Raw genomic sequence first — 23,442 nt, forward strand, 5'->3', positions numbered from 1 at the left:
GGGGTCCTCTTGGATAAGTCTCAAAGTCCAGATGTCTACGATTCTCGCAGTGGCCAAGAGGGCCTTTGCACCCTTAAAACGAGGGCACCAGCGGCGCCTCCTCCTGGCGGGGTCCGGCCTGTCCACGCAGACACTTGCTTTAGTCACATCCTGGCAGGATGGCTCTAATGCCCTCTTTGTTTTCAGCAGCGCATCCAGGTACAAAGGCCTGTCTGGATCCAAAGGGTTGTCCCTCCCTGCTCTGATGCGTCTTCTGGTGTTGCGCTCTATGTGGGAACAACCTCTGGAAAGGGTCCGGAAACTTCAGCGGGTCCAGAAAACAACAAACAAAACACACACAGACACCCTGTTACGGCTCCAGAGGCTGCTCAGCCATTTCCGGGCAGAATTCAAAATGCTGTACCTTCCTGCATTGAATGTGTTTTGGTGTTGTTTATAGGGATGTGGTGGCGTTGTGGGCTAAACCGCAGAAGCCTGTGCTGCAGGGTCAGAAGACCAAGCAGTCGTAAGATCGAATCCACGTGATGGAGTGAGCGCCCGTCGCTTGTCCCAGCTCCCGCCAACCTAGCGGTTCGAAAGCATGCAAATGCAATTAGATAAATAGGGACCACCTCGGTCGGAAGGTAACAGCGTTCCGTGTCTAAGTCGCACTGGCCATGTGACCAGGGAAGATTGTCTTTGGAAAAAATGCTGGCTCTATGGGTTGGAAACGGGGATGAGCACCGCCCCCTAGAGTCGAATACGACTGGACAAAAATTATCAAGGGGAACGTTTACTTTTTTAGTTTTTTACCCTTGTATTCCTTTTATCGTTTTTTGTATTTGTATACTCACATTTCTTAGCTTTTAATATTTTTTAAATGATGTAAGCCACTCTGGGTGTTTTTTAAGGGGAAAAGGAGGACAAATCATACTGTATATTTACTGTGTATAAAATGACACTTTTCCCTAAAATAATTAGAGGAAAAATTGAGTGTTGTTTTATACACAGAAGCACGCGCTCGGGCACCTCTTGCTGCTGCTGCCACTGCTCAATTGCCTCTTCCAGAGCTCACAGCCTGTCCCCTCTGGTGGCCTGGAGGCAGCAGCAGCAGCAGCAGCAGGAGAAGAAGGAGCAGTCGTGCGCACTTGGGCGCCTCTTGCTGCTGCCAGATCACCAACTCCAGTGGTACTGAAGGGCTCAGCTCACGTTACTGCCTTGTCCCCTCCGGTGGAGGCAGAGGCAAACAAGCACTTGAGCACCTCTTCCTGCTGCTGCTGCCAGGTCAGCTCCTCCCACAACCTCCTAGGGCAGAGGACAAGGCAGCTGGAGGTGAGCCCCCGTAGTTGGCAATCGTACTGGAGGAGGTAAATGGGCGGGCAGTGGAGAGAGCAGGAGGAGGAGACGGAGGTGGAGGAGCTCCTCCGTCTCCATCAAGGGTCAAAACTACAGAGTCGTTTTATACTTTGGGCGGGTTGTATACACCACTGGTTCTTAACCTTGGGTTACTCAGAAGTTTTGGACTGCAACTCCCAGAAGCCTTCACCACCAACTCTGCTGGCTGGGGTTTCTGGGAGTTGCAGTTCAAAAACATCCGAGTAACAAAGGTCAAGAACCACTGGTATACACGGTAAAACACGGTATTTGATATCAACAACTTTTCTAATGTGCTTAGTTTATATTTGCAAGGAATCCCCTCTAGTGGCCGGTTCTTATCATTGCATCACAGAAAGAGGTATTTCAGGGATTTCTGAAAATATATTTTTAATAATTTCAGACAGCAGATAAGTGAAACGGTGGATAACAATCCCACTGATACGAGGGTCCTACTTTAGATTGAACGAAGTAACATTGTGCTCCAAACAACTATCTACGTATACTATTAATATTCTTTTCATGGGAAAACTATTAAGAGAAGAGTAAGTACTCATACTGAAACATTATAAAACAGGATTTTCTGAATTATCTCCAACTGAATCATCTCCCCCATTCCCTCCCTCCCCCTCCCTCCCCCTCTACCTAAAAACCATCTCCCCTTCCCTTCCCAACCTCCTTCCCCCCCACCAAATGTAGTGAGGTGACCAAGCCTCCGGCTCCTACGACTGGGCTGTTCCACGTGGGTTACGCCGGGGAGGCAAAAAGCAGTGCTCAGCAGGAAAGGAACCTCCCCACTCTCATGACCTGCCTTACTACACATGGATATAAAAGAATAAGCATGTTTGTTATTTCATAACCGGAAAGCCCTGAACTTCAAGGCAGCTGAAGGTCTTCCCATGTTCCATGCATTTATGAGGCTTCTCACTTGGTGTGGGTCCTTTGATGGGAATGTAGATGGTCACTCCGACAGAAGCTCTTTCCACATTCCGTGCATTTCTAGGGTTTCTCCCCAATATGAGTTGTTTGATGTTTGATGAGGTTACCACGCCAACTGAAGCTTTTCCCACATTCCAGGCATTGATGTTTTTTCTCCCCAGTGTGGGTCCTTTGATGTAAACGTAAATTCCCGCTCTGACTAAAACTCTTCCCACATTCCTCACAGGTGAAGGGTTTCTCCCCTGTGTGGATCCTTTGGTGTGCACTTAGAGCTCCACTCTGACAGAAGCTCTTCCCACATTCTAGGCATTGATGTGCTTTCTCCCCAGTGTGGTTTCTTTTATGTCTACTCAAGTTACTGTTCTGACTGAAGCTCTTCCCACATTCCTCACACGTAAAAGGTTTCTCCCCTGTGTGGATCCTTTGGTGTGCATGTAGATCTCCACTCTGACGGAAGCTCGTTCCACATTCAAGGCATTTAAAGGGTTTCTCCCCGGTGTGAATCCTTTGATGTAAATTAAAATGACTGCTCTGATTGAAGCTCTTTCCACATTCCATGCACTTAAATGGTTTCTCCCCTGTATGGATTCTATGATGGCTTCTATATGATCCACTGTCGCTAAAACTCTTTCCACATTCCATACATTTATATGGTTTCTCACCTGTGTGGATCCTTTGATGTGAACTGAGGCTACTGCTGACCTTGAAGCTCTTCCCACATTCCTCACACGTAAAGGGTTTCTCTCCTGTGTGTGTCCTTTGATGTAAATCAAGGTTACCTTTTTGACTAAAGCTCTTTCCACACTCCATGCATTTATATGGTTTCTCCCCTGTGTGTGTCCTTTGATGTAAATCAAGTTTAGCTTTTTGACTAAAGCTCTTTCCACATTCCATGCATTTATGTGGTTTCTCCCCACTGTGGATCCTTTGATGTACCCTAAGCTGACTACTCTGACTAAAGCTCTTTCCACATTCCATGCATTTATGTGGTTTCTCCCCAGTGTGGGTCCTTTGATGTAACCTAAGATTACCACTGCAACTAAAGCTCTTTCCACATTCCATGCATGTATGTCCTTTCTCCCCAGTGTGGGTCCTTTGATGTAATGTAAGAGCACCACTGCGACTAAAGCGCTTTCCACATTCCATGCATTTATGTGGTTTCTCCCCACTGTGGGTCCTTTGATGTACTCTAAGGGCATCACTGCGACTAAATTTCATTCCACATTCCATGCATGTATGTGGTTTCTCCCCAGTATGGGTCCTGTGATGTGCCATAAGCCTACCACTGCGACTAAAGCTCTTTCCACATTCCATGCATTTATGTGGTTTCTCCCCAGTGTGGGTCTTTTGATGTGATCTAAGGGCATATCTGTGGCTAAAGCTCTTTCCACATTCCATGCATTTATGTGGTTTCTCCCCAGTGTGGGTCCTTTGATGTACCCTAAGATTACCACTCTGACTAAAGCTCTTTCCACATTCCATGCATTTATATGGCTTCTCCCCTGTGTGGGTCCTTTGATGTATATGTAGGGATCTACTGAATCTGAATGTCTTCCCACATTCAAGGCACGCATAGGGTTTCCCTCCTGTGTGCATCTTTTGATGTAAACCAAGGTTACCTTTTTGACTAAAGCACTTTCCACATTCCATGCATTTATGTGGCTTTTCCCCTGTGTGGATCCTTCGATGTATATTAAGCTGAGTCCTCTGACTGAAGCTCTTTCCACATTCAACACATTTATATGCCTGTGTGGGTCGGTTGATGAGAATGTAAATGTCCACTCTGAGTTAAGCTCTCCCCAGAAGCCGAACCTTTATATAGTGTCTCCGCTGCGTGGGTTTTTTGCATTTTCATACAAGGTCCACTCCACCCCACAGGACGTCTGCAGTGCCTTTTAGAGCTACACTTACAGGGGTTATTTCTTCACACACTGGGCTGCTTCCTTGACTCCTTCTTTGGTGATTCGGTTCTGGGGCTCAAACACCTCACGGCTTCGAGAGTCACAGGATTCCTTCTTCTCGGCTTTTTTTGTCCCCCTGGATGTCCAAATTTCTCTTTTCCTCTTTTCGGATCAGCTGTTTCCAGACTGTTCTTATTCTCCTGTTCTTCACCTGAGAGAAAAGAAATAGAAAAATCTCACTCCTTGTTCATCACATAAGAGGAAGGTATCAGGCATCGTACCCTTTTTCATCTCCAAACTGAAAGGATTCCTGATTCATTCCCTTAAAAGTCAGCTAAAATTAATGGGGGAGGGGGACACGATGATGAGATCGGTGTTTAAAGGCTTGTGAGCTGAACATTTTGTACTGGGAGTGGCAAGTGAAAGGCACCCCATCCAGTTGAAACGCTTGTTTTTTTATTTGCTAAAACGGATGGTCATGCTGGCGTGACATCTGGTGTTCTTGAAGACTATATGAAGATTTGGAGCACTTCCCGGAATTTAATTTTGAGGATAATTCTGCTGTGTTTTTCCCCTCCTTAATGTTTGTGCAAAACTTTCATTTCTGCTGTTAATAAAGGAGTTGGTGTATGTCTGGAAAATGACAACTGAAATAGGATTAATTGATTGATTGATTGATTTTATTTATTTATTTATTGTATTTTCACCCCGCCTATCTGATTTATTCAATTTGTATCCTGCTTCCATTTATATTACAGCACTACTCTAGACAGGTTACAAGACATAAAATAGAAAAAAGAAATAAAAATAGACATTAAAACCAACAGCAATAATTCTAAAATGATCAGATTCCTCCCTCTGCTGGATTTTTTATACATGTGCCAAGTTTTTACAATTGCGTCGAAAGAATTTCAAGTGTCTTTATATCTTATAAGAACATGAGAATATCTGATAAGAGAAGCAAAGTGTAAAGACTGTACAGATATTCAACAGACTAGAGGCTAGAGACCAACCAAGGGATAGAGGATAAAGGACCTGAAAGACTTGGATGGTATCCGGTGCAAACTGCTTAAGAGGTGACATGAAAAACTTAAAGAGAGAGAAGGGAAAAATGCACAAGGCAATTTCAGCTCCTTAAACGAACTTTAAAATTGGCCCATGTGGGGAAGTAAGTCATCAGGCTTGGTTTTAAAATTCAGGAGACAGAGAGAAATGACACTAGAAAAGACCATGAAGAATTTACTGACAAGGAGAGAAACTTCACGAGATGCCATAAGAACACCTAGATCTGCAAGACAGGTGGTCTCATCGGCAGAATTGGAGGAGAAGGGGCTTTCCAGGAGGGAGGGGAGATCAAGAGGAAGATCTTGGAGGACTTGCTGTCACGGCTGGAGACCTTTATACCAGATGCGAATTGGGCAGGAGAACCTACAGAAAGGTAGAAACTAGGCCAAGTATAGTTGGGGCAATCTGGTGTTTGAGTTTTACGAAATGCTCAATAACATTTGGAGCCCTGCGTGCAAGGTCTAGTGTGGTTGCATGAAATGGGCATGGTTCATACGGATCATGGCCCTGCAGAGGAAGGGCAGGATCTGTTCCGGATCATCCCAGAGCACAGGACAGGCAGCAAAGGGCTCAAGCAACAGGCGATGGAACCCGTGACCTCAAGAGGCGGTGAGTGTAAGCAGCCCCTTATCTCCAAAGAGATTTATGGGGGTGCCGGAGACTGGGATGAATCCGAAATCCAGACAAACCTCTGACTGCTGAGCAGAGCCCTTAGGTCTCAGCAAGGTCCTATCTAAACTTCTTCCTCAAAAGCCAATCTCCTTTATTAAGAAAGCAACACACACAGACAAATCCATGAGTTATACTCAGAATAATCTGGCTCTAAATCTTTGGTAGCAAACACACATGGCCAATTAGACATTCAGCTAGTCTGTACAAGAACCAATGCATGCAGATCAAATCATTACTGCTTTATTGAAAAGAATTGCTTTAGAAAAGGTTTCAGTTGATGGTAAAATAGTTCAGTAGCTACATTTTCATATCAAGACAAACGGAACACTCCCCTCCCCCACTCCAGCTATAAAAATAAAGAAATGGGATTATACTAATAAAAAACATAACACAGTCCATCTCACGTGTCTTGGGTCTTCATAGGCTGACGATAGATGAAATCCAGTTGACTTCCATCAGTCCATGGTAGGAAAAATAGTCCATAGCAAAGTTATAATCCATTATAGGAAAAAGCACGTGTCTGACCTTTCTCAGTCCAACTCCATCTTTTTCCAACTCCTTACCAACTTCCTTCTTCTTCCCAGAATTCTTCATAAGGAACACCCCCTCCTGGGTCTTGTTGTCCCGCCTAACTTTCTCATGAGAGCTTGAGAGTTGTTATCAAGTTTTGTGGCAGAATTATTTTGACTACGAAAGTCTCTGCTCTCTACTCATCTTAGCAACGAGATAATCAGAGAGCGAAGCTTCTCTGAAACAGCATGAAAAACTTTCCTACTACAGAACAGACTTTAAATCAAGATGGATGCTGTTGGTACAATCTTAGGACTACATATCCCATTCTAATACACATAAAAACACAAATCATCACAGTGAGCACTCCAACCCTGGAGGCCTTCAAGAGGAATACAGACAACCCCCTGGGAGACCTCCTTGGATTTCGGATTCCTGCCTTGAGCAGGAGGTTGGACTTGATGGCCTCGGGGGGCCCCTTCCAAATTCATGAATCTACGATTCTGTGAAAGAAGAAAGAGAAGGAAGAGAGAAGAAACAGAAGAAGAAACCTCTTCCAGAAAAGGAGTTAGAATAAATTCTGGATAATTTAAAGACAGGAGGGAACTATTAGTACTGAAGGTCAAAACCTTATTCAATCATTTAATGGAAGGGGAAGAAATTCCATCTTCTTGGAAACATTTGTTGATTAGACTAAATATTAAAACCTCATAAAGATGCTACTGATACGGAACCTGATAGGCCTGACTCTTTACAAAAAAGGTTCCCCTTCAATAGATAAATTAGATAAAGGAAGATCACAATGGATGGATCGGAAGGACAATGGCAAATTTAACGAGAAAGGCACTGAATGTAGCCCATTTTGTATCTAAAAGTAAAATGAAAACAGGAATAATAAATACCATTCAATATTATTAAATGGTTTAGTTTCATGGAATGGGCAGTATTAAAGGAAGGACAGAAAAATTTTCATTTGGCATATATATCCGATTATATACAGAAAGGTTTCCAATTCTATTATTTATTTATTTGTTTGTTTGTTTGTTTGTTTGTTTACAATATTTTTAGCTGCACCATTACCAGTGGCTTCTAGGCGACGTACAACAATATTAAAACTTTAAAAAACATTAAAATAGACAATATAAAATATCCTAAAACATTAATTCTAATAAGTCCTGCTGCTCATGTGGCCAGCTAGAGAATACTGTTTAATTAAAATGCCAACAGTGTTGGAGCCAAGTGGATCTCTATAGGGAGGGCATTCCAAAGTTGGGGGGCAATAGCCGAGAAGGCCCTATTTCGACATGCGACCCCCCTCACCTCTTTCAGGGATGGCACCTTCAGAAGGGCCTCCTGGTCTGATCTTAAAGGGCGGGCAGGCTCGTATGGAAGAAGACGGTCCTTTAGGTAACCAGGTCCTAAGCCGTTTAGGGCTTTATATGTTAGAGTAAGCACTTTGAATTGGGCCCGAGCAGCAACCGGCAGCCAGTGTAAATTTTTCAGAACCGGCGTGATGTGAGTCCGTGCGGCAGCACCACTTACCAGCCGCGCAGCCCAGTTCTGTGCCAGTTGCAGCCGCCGGACCCTCTTCAAAGGCTTGCTTGTTACCAGTGCATGAGTGACTGTTGCCAGGCTCCGCTCATCCAGGTAAGGGCAAAGTTTATATATTCTCCGCAGCTGTAAGAAGGCACCCCTGGACACTGAGTCCACCTGGACTTTCCAAGGTCAGACCGGGGTCAAGGACCATCCCCAAGCTGCGGACCCTGTCCTTCAGGGGGAGTGTAATCCTGTCTAAGGCAGGGAAATGGCCCTTTAACCTATCTGGCGGAGCACCTACCAGCAGCACTTCTGACTTGTCTGGATTGAGCCTCAGTTTATTGAGCCTCATCCAGACCATTATCGAGTCTAGGCACGAGTTCAGAACGGGGACTGCTACACCTGGATTGGTAGAGAATGAGAGGTAGAGCTGGGTGTCGTCAGCATATTGCTGACTCCTCAGCCCAAACCTCCTAACGACCTCCCTCAGCAGTTTCATGCAGATATTGAACAGCATGGGGGACAGTATAGAGCCCTGAGGAACCCCATGACGCAACCACCATGGATCAGAGCTACTGTCCCCCAGCACCTCCTTCTGGACTCGATCAGCCAGGTAGGAGCGGAACCACTATAAAACAATCCCTCCGATTCCCATCCCAGCCAGTCTGTCCAGAAGGACACCATGGTCGATGGTGTTGAAAGCCACTGAGAGGTCCACAAGAATCAACAGGGATGAATTGCCCCCGTCTTTCTCCCGGCAAAGGTCCTCAAACAGGGCGACCAAGGCAGTCTCCGTCCCATAATCCGGCCTGAAACCCAATTGAAATGGATCTAGATAATCCGTTTCATCCAGGAGAGTCTGGAGCTGCTCAGCCACCACACGTTCCAACACCTTGCCCAGAAGAGGGAGGTTTGCTATTTGTCGATAGTTGTTCACTAGACCTGGGTCCAGATTAGGTTTTTTTAGAAGTGGGCGAATCACCACCTCCTTTAATGGGGCAGGGACCACTCCCTCTCTTAACGAGGAATTGATGACCTCCCGAATCCAGGTGCGAACTCGCCTGGCAGATTTCTTTATCAGCCATGATGGGCAAGGGTCACGAGTTGTGTAGTGGTGGCAGCGAACGGAACCAAGCACCCTGTCCTCGGGCCATAACAACTGGAACTCATCCAATAAATTATGACAAAAGTCAGGAGCACTGGACGCAACCATAGGATCTGCATCAACAGTGGAGTCCAACTCTTTGTGAATCTGAGCAGTTTTCCCCTCAAAGTGTGTAACAAATTAATTAAGAAGGTCCTGGACCACTCGAAATAGCTCTGCTGGACGACACACCGAGGAAGCAATACGAGTGGAGAAATACTGGCGTTTCACCGTCCGTATTGCCACAGAGTAGGCCCGATAATGGGCTCTAAGCTGTGTTTGGTCATAGTTGCAGCGATATTTCCTCCATCTGCGCTCAAGCCGTCGCCCCAACCGTTTCATAGCCAGAAGCTCCTCTGTGTACCATGGAGCCATACAGGCTCTGCGGGCAGGGAGAGGGCGCCTAGGTGCGATCGTGCCAACTGCCCGGGCCATCTCCTTGTACCACAAGGCGACCTGGGCTTCGATAGGAGCACTGACCATATCAGCTGGAAACTCTCCAAGAGCATTCAGGAATCCTTCAGGATCCATATTAGTGACCAGAACGCATTTCCCGAATCTGGGACACAAGATAAAGATACATCCTTTCCCTGTTGTTACTTGATTTGGTTATAGATTTGTTGGTGAATGCTATCAGGAGAGGCAACTCAATTTATTAATTAAATACAGGACACTGGCAAAAAAGATAAGCCTGTGAATCATTTTTTTGCTGAATCTATTTTGTTAACAATAGAGGACCCATCTAAGGTTAAGGATTGTATAAAGCTCATTTGGAAGAAACGGAGGGAAAATCGGGTCTACAAAGAATCATAGAAAAGTGAAGTTGGAACGGGCCCATGAAAGGTGCCGGCACACGATCCGTCTCCCCAGGCGCTCCTCTGCCCGGTGGCCCAAGAGGAGGGCTGGGGTGTTGTGGAGCCCAGCTGGGCCTTGTTCATGCCCCAGGAACCTTTCTCTCTTGCAGGGGCTTCATCATCCTCCCCTGCCCCTTTTCCTCCCCACCCCATGCCCTCTTCCCTCCGACTGACTTCACCCACAACCCACAGAGGATACGGGAGGGACCCAGAGGGCGAGCTGTCCCTCTCTATTTTAACCTCCGGCTGGGAGGCCCAGTCCAGTCCATTCAGAGCCGTTGGCCTTGCAAAAGACCTGCCCGGAGAGGGACATCACTTCCACCTCCTGGGGCTGACACGGAGGGCAGGAGCTGGAAAAAGGGCCTAAAAGGGGAGGAAGGGGGACCCTCTCCTCCCTCCCTCCTGCTCGGTGCCCTCCACAACCTCACCTGCTCCCAAGGGGTCCGTCTTCTTCGGTCACCTTCTCTAGAGTCACTTTGCCTCCTCCTGCATTTTTAAAGGTTGTCTGATTGTTTTTTAATTACTTCAGCTCTTGCAGGTCTCGCCAATCGCTGTGAACCGTCTTTTATAAGATAAATAAACAAATCAATCAATCAATAACTAAATAATAAAATGTGGGGATTTTACCCCAGGCGCTTCTTCGAGTGGGTTCAAGGGCCACCGGGGGGGGGATGGCGTAGAGGTTGCATTTGTAGGACGGGGGTCTGGATACGGCCCCCTCCCCTCCAACCGACTTTCTCATCCCCCCCACCCCATGCCTGGTACTCCCCTCCAAAGCCCCCTTTTCGCATCCTGGGACATTGCAGCTCCTTCTGTCCCCTCCCTCCAAAGCTTGGGGGTCCAAGGCGGGGGAAGGGAGTTCTTTCCAGCAACCCCCTCCCCCCCCGAATGTAGGTTTACCAGACGTGGGGGGGAATAATGTTTCCTGGGGGAGAACTGAGTGGAAATGGAAATCAACCGACTCCCCTCTTCTACCCCCAAACAGGCACCCCCAAACCTCCCTCCTGATGGCTCCCCCCTCCCCCCATGGTGGATTTCCATGGGTTGCCCTCCTTCTGTTCTCACAGGGCTGTTATGATGATGCTGATGAAATTTAATCCAAGGGCCACAAGGGGGGGGAGAGGGTGCAGAGGTTACCTTTTGCAGGATGGTGGGGGTCTGGATATGACCTTCTCCCCCCCACCCATGCCTAGTACCCCTCCTCCCCCCCTCACGCCTCTTCCCCCCCCCCCCAGAGGGACCCTGCAGGTCCTTCCATCATCTCCTTCCCAGGCCGGGAGTGAGCTTTACCAGGAGGGGCAGGATGGAAATCAAGGGGCGCTTCTTCTCTCCCCCCCTTTTTTTGACCCCCCACCGGAAGAGGAAGAATTGAGGACAAAGCCCCCCCTTCCCATTAGGCACCGCTGCCTTGACGGGAGGGGGGGCGAGGAAGAAGAGTCTCTCGGCCCGGAAGGCCGGATCGAGACCGCCCCTCCCCCACTGAATCTTTCTCTCCCCCCCCCAGGACCAAATCTCCCCCCCTCTCCCCATGTATCCCTCCTCCTCCTCTCCCCCCCCCATATATATCCCAACCGCCCCCCCTCCAAACTCACGAGGAAGCCCCCCTTGCTCCGCCACGCCTGCGCTCCTGGAAGGACCATAGAGGTGGGGGGGGGAGAGAGGGGGAGAAGGAGGGGCAGGCGCACGGCTTCCGCTTCCGGTGGGAGGTAGAGGGAGGAGCCCCTCCCCCGCCTCCCCCCCCCGCGAAGGGAGGGGGGTGGTTGTGGTGATGGTTGTGATTGTGACGATGACTCTGCCTCTCTGGAAACCCACTGTTTTACCTTCTTGTTTTGCCTCTGTTTGAGCCTTTTTAGGATTTGTTGTTAGCTTTTAATACCGTCTTTTTAAGGATGTCAGCGGCCGTGGGTCCTTCTTTAGGCAAATAGTGGGATAAAAATATTTTAAATAAAAAAACATAATGTCAACAAGAAGGAATGGCGCCAGCCTTGCTCATACCTGGCCGAGAAAGCCCGTCCAGAGCACAGGATCCGGCCCCACCAACCACCCAATGGCTCCTGGACAATCAATGCTGTGGAAAAAACAAAGAAAAGGGATTCCTCTGAGGAAGGCCAAGGGATCCTTACCCGGAGAGAAGCTTCTTCCTGAGATTCTCCAGGGAGACCTCCTTCTGCAGAGCCCTCTGGCCTCGATCCAGGACGGCCTGCGCTCAAGCCTGGAAATGCTCTCCTGCGCCCGGAAAGGACCCAGGAAGCTGTCAAAGGAAAAAGAGAAATTGGAGGGCCAAACCCCAAACCCCGCTTCTTGGGTGGCGTGTTAGAGGGAATCCCCAAAACCCACGCTTTGCACCACCTTTCCCAAAGGACAGCATTCCCTGGGAAATCCTGACGAAAACTGACATTGAAGGTCCTTTTTCTCAGTTTCCCAAGGATGAGCCACTTAAACCTGCTGGTTTCACTGTTTATCTCCTTTTCCTCAAACATAAATAGGGCCCCCGTTTGCATTGCTCTCCCCCTGGATTCCCAGAGAAGAAGACAAGGCCTCTGGGCAGGGGCTTGAAATGTTTCCAGCTGGGTCCCTGGAGGGCGACGTGTCGCCCCTTCTCTTTCGCGGCTCCTGGCCTTTGCTCCTGGCCTCAAGGAGCCCCTTCCCTGATCCCTGGATTCCCCCCCCCAAATGGCATGTGTTGGACCCCTCCCCAGGGCCTCCCAAAGCTTTGAGGCCAGAATGAATGAAGGAGAGAGGGGTGTGGGTGTGAAATTGCAAAAAAAGGGGGGGCGAGAAGAGGGGGGCTTTTATCTTCCTGTAAAAAAAGAGAGAAGTGGAAGAATTCATTCCAGTGAGGCAATGGGGGGGGAGAAGGGGAAGACCCCACAAGGGGGATCCTCAGCTCTTCCCTCCCACAGATTCCCAGCCCCCCCTTCCCACTGCTGCACCCTCCCCTCCTCAGCCCCCTTTCTCTCCTTCTCTCAGCTGGAGAAAGGCCTGGAGAATCTGAGCCCCCCCCCCCGTGTTCACACCACTCACTGCAAAGCCATGCGCTTGGGGAATCCCCTTGCTTTCCCTCTCATCACCTGCGGGCAGAAAGAGTTGGAGAGTGATCCTGTGTAAAAATCAGGGGGATCCATGCTTCAGATGCATGTTTTTGCACCACTGCAGAGCCGTGCGCTGGGGGACCCATGATTTCTAAGGTGTAACCTAGGAGCACAACGGCGTCCTATGGGACAGTGGTTTGGGGGACAATCCTGCAGAAAAATCGTGTGGATCCAGGATCTCCCTCTTGGTGCCTTGGGATTAAAGGGACTGTGTGGAACTTTCTGCCGCCATCTTCTGTCATCTCAAATTATCTGGAAAAGGGGTGGAGGTTTTTTTCGCCCATATTCTTCTGCGTTGCCATGATCTTCTACTAGGCAAACCAGAATCCTCTAGTGTTTTAGGATGGTTCCTTTGTACCCAACTTCTCATGTTGCTGCTTAATATCGTCACTAGTTGTTCCATAACTAGCACATCTAGATGCTGGTCTTTAGTTTTTTCTTCAGGTTTCAACCACCGAATTAAATTAGCCCTTATTCTCTATGGTAAAGAATGTGGGTGTGTTCCCACTCTCATCCTTAACTCCCTAATTAAACCATCTACGATAAGCTTCCTCCATCAAATTAAAGGTAAAGGTTCCCCTTGACAATTTTTTTGTCCAGTCGTGTTCCACTCTAGGGGGCGGGTGCTCATCCCCGTTTCCACGCCATAGAGCCAGCGTTTGTCCGAAGACAATCTTCCGTGGTCACATAGCCAATGCGACTTAGATGCGGAACGCTGCTACCTTCCACTAAGGTGGTCCCTATTTATCTACTCGCATTTGCATGCTTTCGAACCACTAGGTTGGCGGGAGCTGGGACAAGCGACGGGCGCTCACTCCGCCACATGGATTCGATCTTACAGCTGAAGATCTACAGACCTTACAGCACAGAGGCTTCTGCGGTTTAACCCGCAGTGCCACCACGTCCATTAAAAGCGTATGTAAAATGATCATTTTAATCATTTCATACTGAGCTGCTTCTTTAGAAGTCAAGGTATCCCCTCCCTCTTGCAAGATCCCCATGAGACAGGGTGTTACGAGTAAGAGTCCAATGTTCCTTTGGCCAACCTACCACGGAGGCTACCCTCTCGAACGTGTGTAGGCACACCTCCAGGTCATCTTTGGGTCCCATTTTTGAACGTGAATAGGAGCCGGTCCCACCACCCATGTCTTTTTTATGATACCGGTTTGTTTAAGTCCTCTCTCCTCTTCATCTCCCCTTTCTTTTTTCAAAACTTCTCCAAACATTAACTTATACTGTCCAGTCAACATTTCTATTAATTTCTCCTGTCTCTCCACACTATGCTGCAACCATTTTGTCTCCTGGTCTACTGCAGTCGGAACTGCCTCAGGCTGGGTGCCATTGTGATTCGGTTCTGATAAGACACTAAGCAGTTCCCCTTCTCTGACCGCATTAATCACAGGAGACATACAGTGGTGCCTCGCTAGACAGTTACCCCGCATGGCAGTTTTTTCGCTAGACATTGGCTTTTTGCGATCGCTACAGCGATTCGCAAAGCAGTGATTCCTATGGGGGAATTTCGCTGGACAATGTTTGGTCCCTGCTTCGCAAACCGATTTTCGCTAGACGACAATTTTGACAGCTCCCTCCGTGCTCGCAAACAGGTGTTTTTGGGACCTAAGCTTTGCAAGACAGCGATTTAAACAGCTGATTGGCGGTCCGCAAAGCGGCTTTCCTATGGCCGATCTTTGCTAGACAATGACGATTCTTCCCCATTGGAATGCATTAAACAGGTTTCAATGCATTCCAATGGGGAAATGCTTTTCGCTAGATGATTTCGCTAAACAGCGATTTCAGTGGAATGGATTATCATCGTCTAGCGAGGCACCACTGGTATCTTTATCAACAAAACCTTTACTTTCTATAACAGGAGAGGAATCAACAACTTCTGTGCATCCAACAGGACCAGTCATCAACATAGGGTCAGTTCATAACAAGGAGAGTGCACTAATATCTTCATTCTCTTTCACTACGATGTTCCACATCTCTCTTTGTCCGTAGGTTTTCTCAATGGATTGCGAGCCCAATCTCCCTTGTGTTGAGTTTGGGTCACTGGTACCGGTTCGGGGCGGACCACCCTCCTCGAAGGACCTTTCGCTCACAGAAACTCATATACAGTCCATTCCAGGGGCCCAAGCCCTCCTAACTGTAGTTCCAAGCCTGCACCCCCTCGTCCTCACATATATCCTCCAAGTCTTACTCTTCCTCCTTCTCCTCTTTCTGGTACCCTAAAGACATAAGATTCCTCCTCACCTCCTCTCTCTACACTCTCTTACTCTTTTTCTCCCTCTCCAGACTGATCCACTCCTTTGAACCCCAGTTCTTCTTTTCCTCCTCTCCCTCCTCCTCTGTCATCAGGAACCTCTCTGTCATATCCTCCCTGTTTCCCGCCTTTTTTTCCTTCTCCCTCTAGAGTTAAACTCTCCATTCTCGCAGGTAAGTTAGACTCCCGGACATTCCTTCTGCTCCAGACGATTGAGGGGATGGCTCACTACTACAGTGGTGCCTCGCTTAACGATGTTAGTTGGTTAAAAAAACATCACTATGGGAAAACATCGTTAAGCGAAACACCATTTCCCATAGGAATGCATTGAAAACCGGTTAATCCATTCCAATGGGAACAGATTACTGTCCTTAAGTGAAAATCCCCATAGGAAACATCGCTATGTGAAACAATGTTTCCCCCATCAGAAAGCCATTGAAATGCATTGAAGCCGACTCAATGGTTTTCAATGGCTTTGCGATGTCTGTTTTCACTCATTTTTAAATGTCTTAAAATGTTTGAAACCTGTTTTAAATGCTTGGAATCGGTAGTGCACCTTGTGATACATGTGCAAACTTAATTTGGCTTTGTTCTGAGTCTTCGTTAATTTTTGGTGAATTTTTCTTTTCCCCAATCAAATCCCCCATAGGGAACATCGTTAAACGATGTGGATAATTCCTCCAAGAAACACATCGTTAAGTGAGTTCTTCGTTAAATGAAGCAATCGCTAAGCGAGGCACCACTGTACTAGGTTTAAGAGCTTCCTCTTAACCGCTTCTTCACATGGCGGGATTTCTGGCTGCTCTGGCTAAAGCTTCTTCCTGCCTCTGCCTTTAAGCTCCTCGCTTATCAACCAACTGGCTTAACAACCAAGTCACAAGAACGGAACTTGGTCCTCCAGTGAGAAGTGCCTGTCATTAAAGGGTCTGAATTAGAGTCGTGGTTGCCCCAATTCCTGGGCATGAACAAAAAGAGGTTAAAACAGGTTTCTCTTTTGGGATATGTAGTCCTTTGTTCTCAGGACTTTTCACAGGTGTTTTCGTCTAAGGCCAGCCAGGCAAGGCCGTCCCATCTATGAGCTGATGATACCACACATTTTAGCTGGTACTGTGGAGTTGCTGACCGAGATAGAATCCCGTGAGAAGGAGAGGCGGAACTGAAGAAGAAATGACATTCTGGGATTGGAGCTACTAAACAAAGGACTCGAATCTGCTTGGCTAAGGAGATGCCTAACAAAAGGGAATTTAAGACCTAGCAAAGAGAATGCAGGAGGACATCCCTTTCTTGCTTGTCAGGAGAATGGAGGAGGGAGAGGTTTATGCTTGCTTGTCAGAAAACACTTAGCTACCCAAAGAAATCATAAAGCCTTACTTGATGTAAACCAAGGTTACCTTTTCGACTAAAGCTCTTTGCACATTCCATGCATTTATATATGAATATTTATCAGCCTTTCAATCGCATCTGAGCTTTGTCTGCCTGGCACAAAGACCTCGTGATCTGTGTGGATATAATTTCTTGGAAAGCTATTCAACCTCTGGGCCAAAATGGAGACTTTTTTAATCCTGATGACAACCTAGGTGCGAAACCTGGGGGTCCTCTTGGAATAGTCTCGAAGTTCGGATGTCCAGGATTCTGCAGTGGCCTGGAGTGCCTTAAAACAGGTGCCTCCTCCTGGCGGGGTCCGGTCTGGCTACCCGGACACATGCCTTAAGTCACATCCCGCAGGATGACTCTAATGCCATCTTTGTTATAGCAGCGGATATGGGTTCAAATGCCAGTCTGGATTCAAAGGGTTGTCCCTCCCTGCTCTGAGCATGTTCTGGTGCTGCCCTCTATGTGGGGCTTCCTCTGGTAAGTGTCTGGGAACTTTAGCGGATCCAGAAAACAAGAAACAAAAAACCCACAGACACCCTGTTATGGCTCCAGAGGCTGCTCATCCATTCCCCGGGAGAATTCAAAATGCTGTACCTTCTTACTTTGAATATGTTTTGGTGTTGTTTATAGTTTTTTACCCTTGTATTCCATTTATCGTTTTTTGTATTTGTATACTCACAGCTTTGAGCTTTAAATACTATTTTTTAAATGATGTAAGGCATTCTGGGTCTTTTTTAAGGAGAAAGGCAGGACAAAACATATTTTATATCAACACCTTTTCTAAAGTGCTTGGTTTATATTTGGACGGAATCCCCTCCAGTGGCCAGTTCTGATCACTGATTCATAGAAAGAGGTACTTCAGGGATTTTTCTTTTAATTTTGAAAAATTGTAGACAGCAGATAAGTGAAATGGTGGATGACAATCCCGCTCATACGAGAGTCCTACTTTATATTGAACGATGTAACATTTTGCTCTAAACAACTATACTATTAATATTATTTTCATGTGAAAAATATTAAGAGAACATTAACTATTCATATTGTAACCTTATAAAACAGGATTTTCTGAATCATCTCTCCCAACTCTGCCCCATTCCCTCCCTCTCCCCTCCTCCTCTACCTACCACACATCTGACTTCCCTTCCCAACCTCCTTTCCCCCCCCCACCAAAAGTAGCGAGGTGACCAAGCCTCCGGCTCCTACGACTGGGCTGTTCCATGTGGGTTACACCGCAGAGGCCAAAAGCAATGCTTCTCAGGAAAGGAACCTTCTCACTTGGTGTGGGTCCTTTGATGGGAATGTAGACGGTCACTCTGGCAGAAACTCTTTCCACATTCCATGCATTTGTAGGGTTTCTCCCCAATGTGAGTTGTTTGATGTTTGATGAGGTTACTGCGACAACTGAAGCTTTTCCCACATTCCATACATTGATGTTTTTTCTCCCCAGTGTGGGTCCTTTGATGGGAACGTAAACTTCCGCTCCGACTGAAACTCTTCCCACATTCCTCACACGTGAAGGGTTTCTCCCCTGTGTGGATCCTTTGGTGTGCATGTAGATCTCCACTCTGACGGAAGCTCGTCCCACATTCTAGGCATTTAAAGGGTTTCTCCCCGGTGTGAGTCCTTTGATGTACATTAAAATTACTGCTCTGATTGAAGCTCATTCCACATTCCATGCACTTAAAAGGTTTCACCCCTGTATGGATCCTTTGGTGTTTTGTATATGTTCCACTGTCACTGAAATTCTTTCCACATTCCATACATGCATATGGTTTCTCCCCAGTGTGGATCCTTTGATGTGAACGGAGGCTACTGCTGACACTGAAGCTCTTCCCACATTCCTCACATGTAAAGGGTTTCTCCCCTGTGTGTGTCCTTTGATGTAAATGTAGGTGGCAACTCAATCTGAATTTCTTCCCACATTCAAGGCACGCATAGGGTTTCTCTTCTGTGTGCGTCTTTTGGTGTAAATCAAGGTTACCTTTTTGACTAAAGCTCTTTCCACACTCCATGCATTTATATGGTTTCTCTCCTGTGTGGGTTCTTTGATGTTTAGTACATGGTCCACTCCCACTGAAGCTCCTTCCACATTCTATGCACTGATACGGCTTTTCCCCTGTGTGAGTCCTTTTATGTGACTGTAGATTTCCACTGCAACTGAAATTCTTTCCACATTCCGTGCATTCATATGGCTTCTCCCCAGTGTGGATCCTTTGATGTCTACTCAGGTGAGGTCTCTGACTAAAGGTCTTCCAACATTTCTCACATGTAAAGGGTTTCTCTCCTGTGTGGGTCCTTTGATGTATATGTAGGGATCTACTCAATCTGAATGTCTTCCCACATTCAAGGCACGCATAGGGTTTCTCTCCTGTGTGCGTCTTTTGATGTAAACCAAGGTTACCTTTTTGACTAAAGCGCTTTCCACATTCCATGCATTTATATGGCTTCTCCCCTGTGTGGATCCTTTGATGTACATTAAGCTGACTCCTCTGACTGAAGTTCTTTGCACATTTAACGTATTTATATGGTTTTTCTCCTGTGTGGTTCAGTTGATACGACTGTAGATTTCCACTCTGAGTTAAGCTCTCCCCAGAAGCCGAACCTTTATATGGTTTCTCCGCTGCGTGGGTTTTTTGCATTTTCATACGAGGTCCACTCCACCCCACAGGACGTCTGCAGTGCCTTTTAGAGCTACATTTACAGGGGTTATTTCTTCACACACTGGGCTGCTTCCTTGACTCTTTCTTTGGTGATTCGGTTCTGGGGCTCAAACACCTCGCGGCTTCGAGAGTCACAGGATTCCTTCTTCTCGGCTTTTTTTGTCCCCCTGGATTTCCAAATTTCTCTTTTCGGATCAGCTGTTTCCAGACTGTTCTTATTCTCCTGTTCTTCACCTGAGAGAAAAGAAAGAAATCTGACTCCTTGTTCATCACATAAGAGGAAGGTATCAGGCATAGTACCCTTTTTCATCTCCTGATTCCTAATTAATTCCCTTAAAAGTCAGCTAAGATTAATGGGGGAAAAAGATGAGGAGACCAGCATTCAAAGGCTTGTGATCTGAACATTTTGCACTGGGAGCGGCAAGTGAAAGGCACCCCATCCATTGCAATGCAGTTGAAAGGCTTGTTTTTTTAATTTACTAAAACTGACTGGCATGCTGGCGTGACATGTGGTGTTCTTGAAGATTATATGAGGATTTGGAGCACTTCCCGGAATTTAATTTTGAGGATAATTTTGCCGTGTTTTCCCCCTCCTTAATGTTTGTGCAAAACTTTTATTTTTGCTGCTAATAAAGGAGTTGGTGGATGTCTGGAAAAGGTCAAATGAAACATGATAATTTATTGATTCATTCATTCAGTTTGTATCCTGCTTGTGACAAGTTACAGATTTTTACAGGTGCGTCTAAAGAATTTCAAGTGTGTTTATATCTGAGAATAAGAGGATAATGCAAAATAAGAGGAGAAGCAAAGCGTAAAGACTGTACAGCGGACTAGAGGCCAGAGGCTGACCAAGGGATAAAGGCTTCTCTAGAGTCAGGAGACTAGAGCTTTGGGTACCAGGAGAAACGGCTAAAAGAAGATAAATTACTAGAGAAGATAAAGGACCTGAAAGACTTGGATGGGATCCAGTGTAAACTTTTTAAGAAGCGAGATGGAAAACCTAAAGAGAGAGAAGGGGGAAAATGCAGAAAGCAATTTCAGCTCTTTAAAGCAACTTTCAAATTGGCCCATGTGGGGAAGGAAGTCATCAGGCTTGGTTTTAAAATTCAGGAGATGGACAGACATGACAAATTTGATGACAAATGATGGACAGAAATGACTAGAAAAGAGGCCACGGAGGTTGAAGAAATTAGAATTCAAAGGGAGAAGGGAAAAGATAAGCCAATGAAAAAGTCATAAAGTAGGATAGTATTAGGGGTAGAAAATGACCAGGAAGCTCTTAAAAGATGATGGGAAACAGATCTGGGGCTGGGAGTCGGGAGACCTGGGTTCAAATCTCCCCTGAGCCAAGGAGGATTTTAGGGGGTGGGGTGAGTTTGTCCTGCAGCATCTCAGAGTTCCCTCCTCTTCGGGAGACCATAAACCACCAGCCTCTTCTCCCCCCAGGCCACGGATTTGGGGGTGACCGATCGACGGACTGGAACCCCCTGCCTCTCCCCTTTTCTACCGCCAAACAGGCACCCCCAAACCTCCCCCCGATGGCTCCCCTCTCCTCCCACCGTGGATTTCCATGGGTTGCCTCCTCCTGTTCTCACAGGGCTGTTATGATGATGACGATGAAATTTCCGCTTCCTGGCCCATGAAAGGTGCTGGCACACGATCCATCTCCCCAGGCGCGCCTCTGCCCAGTGGCCCAAGAGGATGCCAAGAGGAGGGCTGGGGTGTCGTGGAGCCCAGCTGGGCCCTGTTCATGCCCCAGGAACATTTCTCTCTTGCAGGGGCATTATCATCCTCCCCTGCCCCTTTTCCTCCCCACCCCAGGCCCTCTTCCCTCCGACTGACTTCACCCACAACACACAGGGGACACGGGAGGGACCCGGACAGCGGGCTCTCCCTCCCTATTTTAACCTCCGGCCGGGAGGCCCAGTCCGGTTGAGGGCGGACCCTTCAGAGCCGTTGGCCTTGCAAAAGACCTGCCCGGAGAGGGACGTCACTTCCACCTCCCAGGGCCGACATGGAGGGTGGGAGCTGGAAAAAGGCCTAAAAGGGGAGGAAGGGGGACCCTCTCCTCCCTCCCTCCTGCTCGGTGCCCTCCACAACCTCACCTGGTGCCAAGGGGTCCATCTTCTTCGGTCACCTTCTCTAGAGCCACTTTGCCTCCTCCTGCATTTTTAAAGGTTGTCTGTTTGTTTTTTTAATTATTTCAGTTCTTGCAGGTCTCGACCGTCGCTGTAAAGTGTCTTTTATAAGATAAATAAACAAATCAATCAATCAATAACTAAATAATAAAATGTGGGGATTTTACCTGGGGGTCTGGATATGGCCCCCTCCCCTCCAACCAACCTTCTCATCCCCCCACCCACCCCATGCCTGGTACTCCCCCCCCCAAGCCCCCTTTCCCACCCAGGGACATTGCAGGTCCTTCCATCATCTTCCTCCAAAGCTTGGAGGCCAAGGGGGGGCAAGGGAGGGAGTTATTTCCAGCAAACACCACCCCAACCCGAATTTAGGTTTACCAGGCAGGCGGGGAGGGGGGAGAAAATATTGTCTCCTGGGGGAGAACTGAGTGGAAATGGAAATCAACCGACCCCCTTTTCTACCCCCAAACAGGCACCCCCAAACCTTCCCCCTGATGGCTTCCCTCCTCCCCCCAGGGTGGATTTCCATGGGTTGCCCTCCTTCTGTTCTCACAGGGCTGTTATGATGATGATGAAATTTAGTCCAAGGGCCACAAGGGGGGGAGAAAGGGGGTGCAGAGGTTACCCCTTCCCAGGCTAGAGGGGGGTCAAGGGAGGTGGGAGGGAGTCCTTTCCAGCAACCCCTGCTTGGGCCCTGGATACCTGAAGGACCGCCTCCTTCCATAGGAACCTACCCAGCAGTTAAGATCCAGCCATGGGGCCCTTTTGAAAGAGCCATCCCTCAAGGAGGTAAGAGGGATGGTTTGTAGACAAAGGGCCTTCTCGGCAGCTGCCCCCAGACTATGGAATGCCCTCCTGACTGAGATTCGTCTGGCGCCGACACTGATGACATTTCGGCGCCAGGTCAAAACCTTCCTGTTCCAGAAGGTTTTTAATTGAAATAACAACTGTGGGTCCTGATGATGGCAATTCTAATTGTATTTTAATCATTTTATTGTATTGAATTTTTAATTATTGTAAGCCGCCCAGAGACCTCTGGGTAGAGTGGGCGGCATATAAATTAAATAAATAAAATAAATAAATAAATAAAATAAACCCTCGCCGACCCCACCCCCCGTGGACTTAGCTGTACCAGGAGGGGCAGGACGGAAATCAAGGGACGCTTCTTCTCTTCCCCACCCCCTTTTTTGACCCCCCCCCCCCCCCCGGCAGAGGAAGAATTGAGGACAAAGCCCCTCCTTCCCATTAGGCACCGCTGCCTTGCCGGGAGGGGATGATGCCGGGGGGGGGGGGGGAGAAAGGAAGAAGAGTCTCTCGGGCCCGAAAGGCTGGATCGGGACCGCCCCTCCCCCACCGAATCTCCCCCCCCCGCCCTCTCCCCATGTATCCCTCCTCCTCCTCTCCCCCCCAAATATATCCCAACCGCCCCCCTCCTTCCAGGTCCTCTGGCGGGAAACTCACGAGGGAGCCTGCGATCCTTGACGGACCATAGAGTTGGGTCCGGGGAGGGAGAGACAGAGGAGGGGCAGGAGCGCGGCTTCCGCTTCCGGTTGGAGGTAGAGAAGGGAGGGGGTGGTTGTGATGGTGACAAGGGGGGGAGGGGAGACACGTGGGGAGCGCGGGGGAGGGGCGGGGGGAGAGGAAGAGAGGGACACTGAATGGGACACCTCACACACGCAATACACACCCCACACAATACACACCCCACAGACCCACAACACCCCCCACACACACAAACGAAAACCTAGCCTGGCGTCCCTGACATTTCTTCCTGAGGAGGCCCAAGACACTCAACGGGGGGGGGGGGAGCCCATTTCCCGCCCTGAGAAAGGACACACAACCCAGACAACACACTCAAAGCACAAAACCACACACCCCTATCACAAGTCCCGCCAGGCCATCATTCCCTCTGTTTTCTTTTGGGGTTTTTTTGGGGTGGGG

The 23,442-nt window shown here is 47.9% G+C and overlaps 2 protein-coding genes across 2 annotated transcripts in view; both read right to left on the reverse strand.

Moving 5' to 3' along the window:
• Nucleotides 1-12,213, reverse strand: part of LOC144587237 (uncharacterized) — a 139,690-nt gene extending 127,477 nt beyond the window's left edge. Inside the window, exon 1 of the mRNA XM_078387195.1 lies at nt 12,098-12,213. The gene's annotated coding sequence lies outside the window, so the exon portion shown is untranslated. The remainder of the gene's footprint in view (nt 1-12,097) is intronic.
• Nucleotides 1,727-21,721, reverse strand: LOC144587296 (uncharacterized). Its single transcript, XM_078387370.1, is given in 3 exon segments — nt 1,727-3,962; nt 17,971-19,597; nt 21,469-21,721. Coding segments are annotated over 2 exon segments (3,063 nt in total). The 5' UTR covers nt 19,349-19,597; nt 21,469-21,721; the 3' UTR covers nt 1,727-2,277.
• Between the last annotated feature and the right edge of the window lie 1,721 nt (nt 21,722-23,442).

This window comes from Pogona vitticeps, chromosome 2 (genome assembly GCF_051106095.1).
Source record: "Pogona vitticeps strain Pit_001003342236 chromosome 2, PviZW2.1, whole genome shotgun sequence".
NCBI lineage: Eukaryota > Metazoa > Chordata > Lepidosauria > Squamata > Agamidae > Pogona > Pogona vitticeps.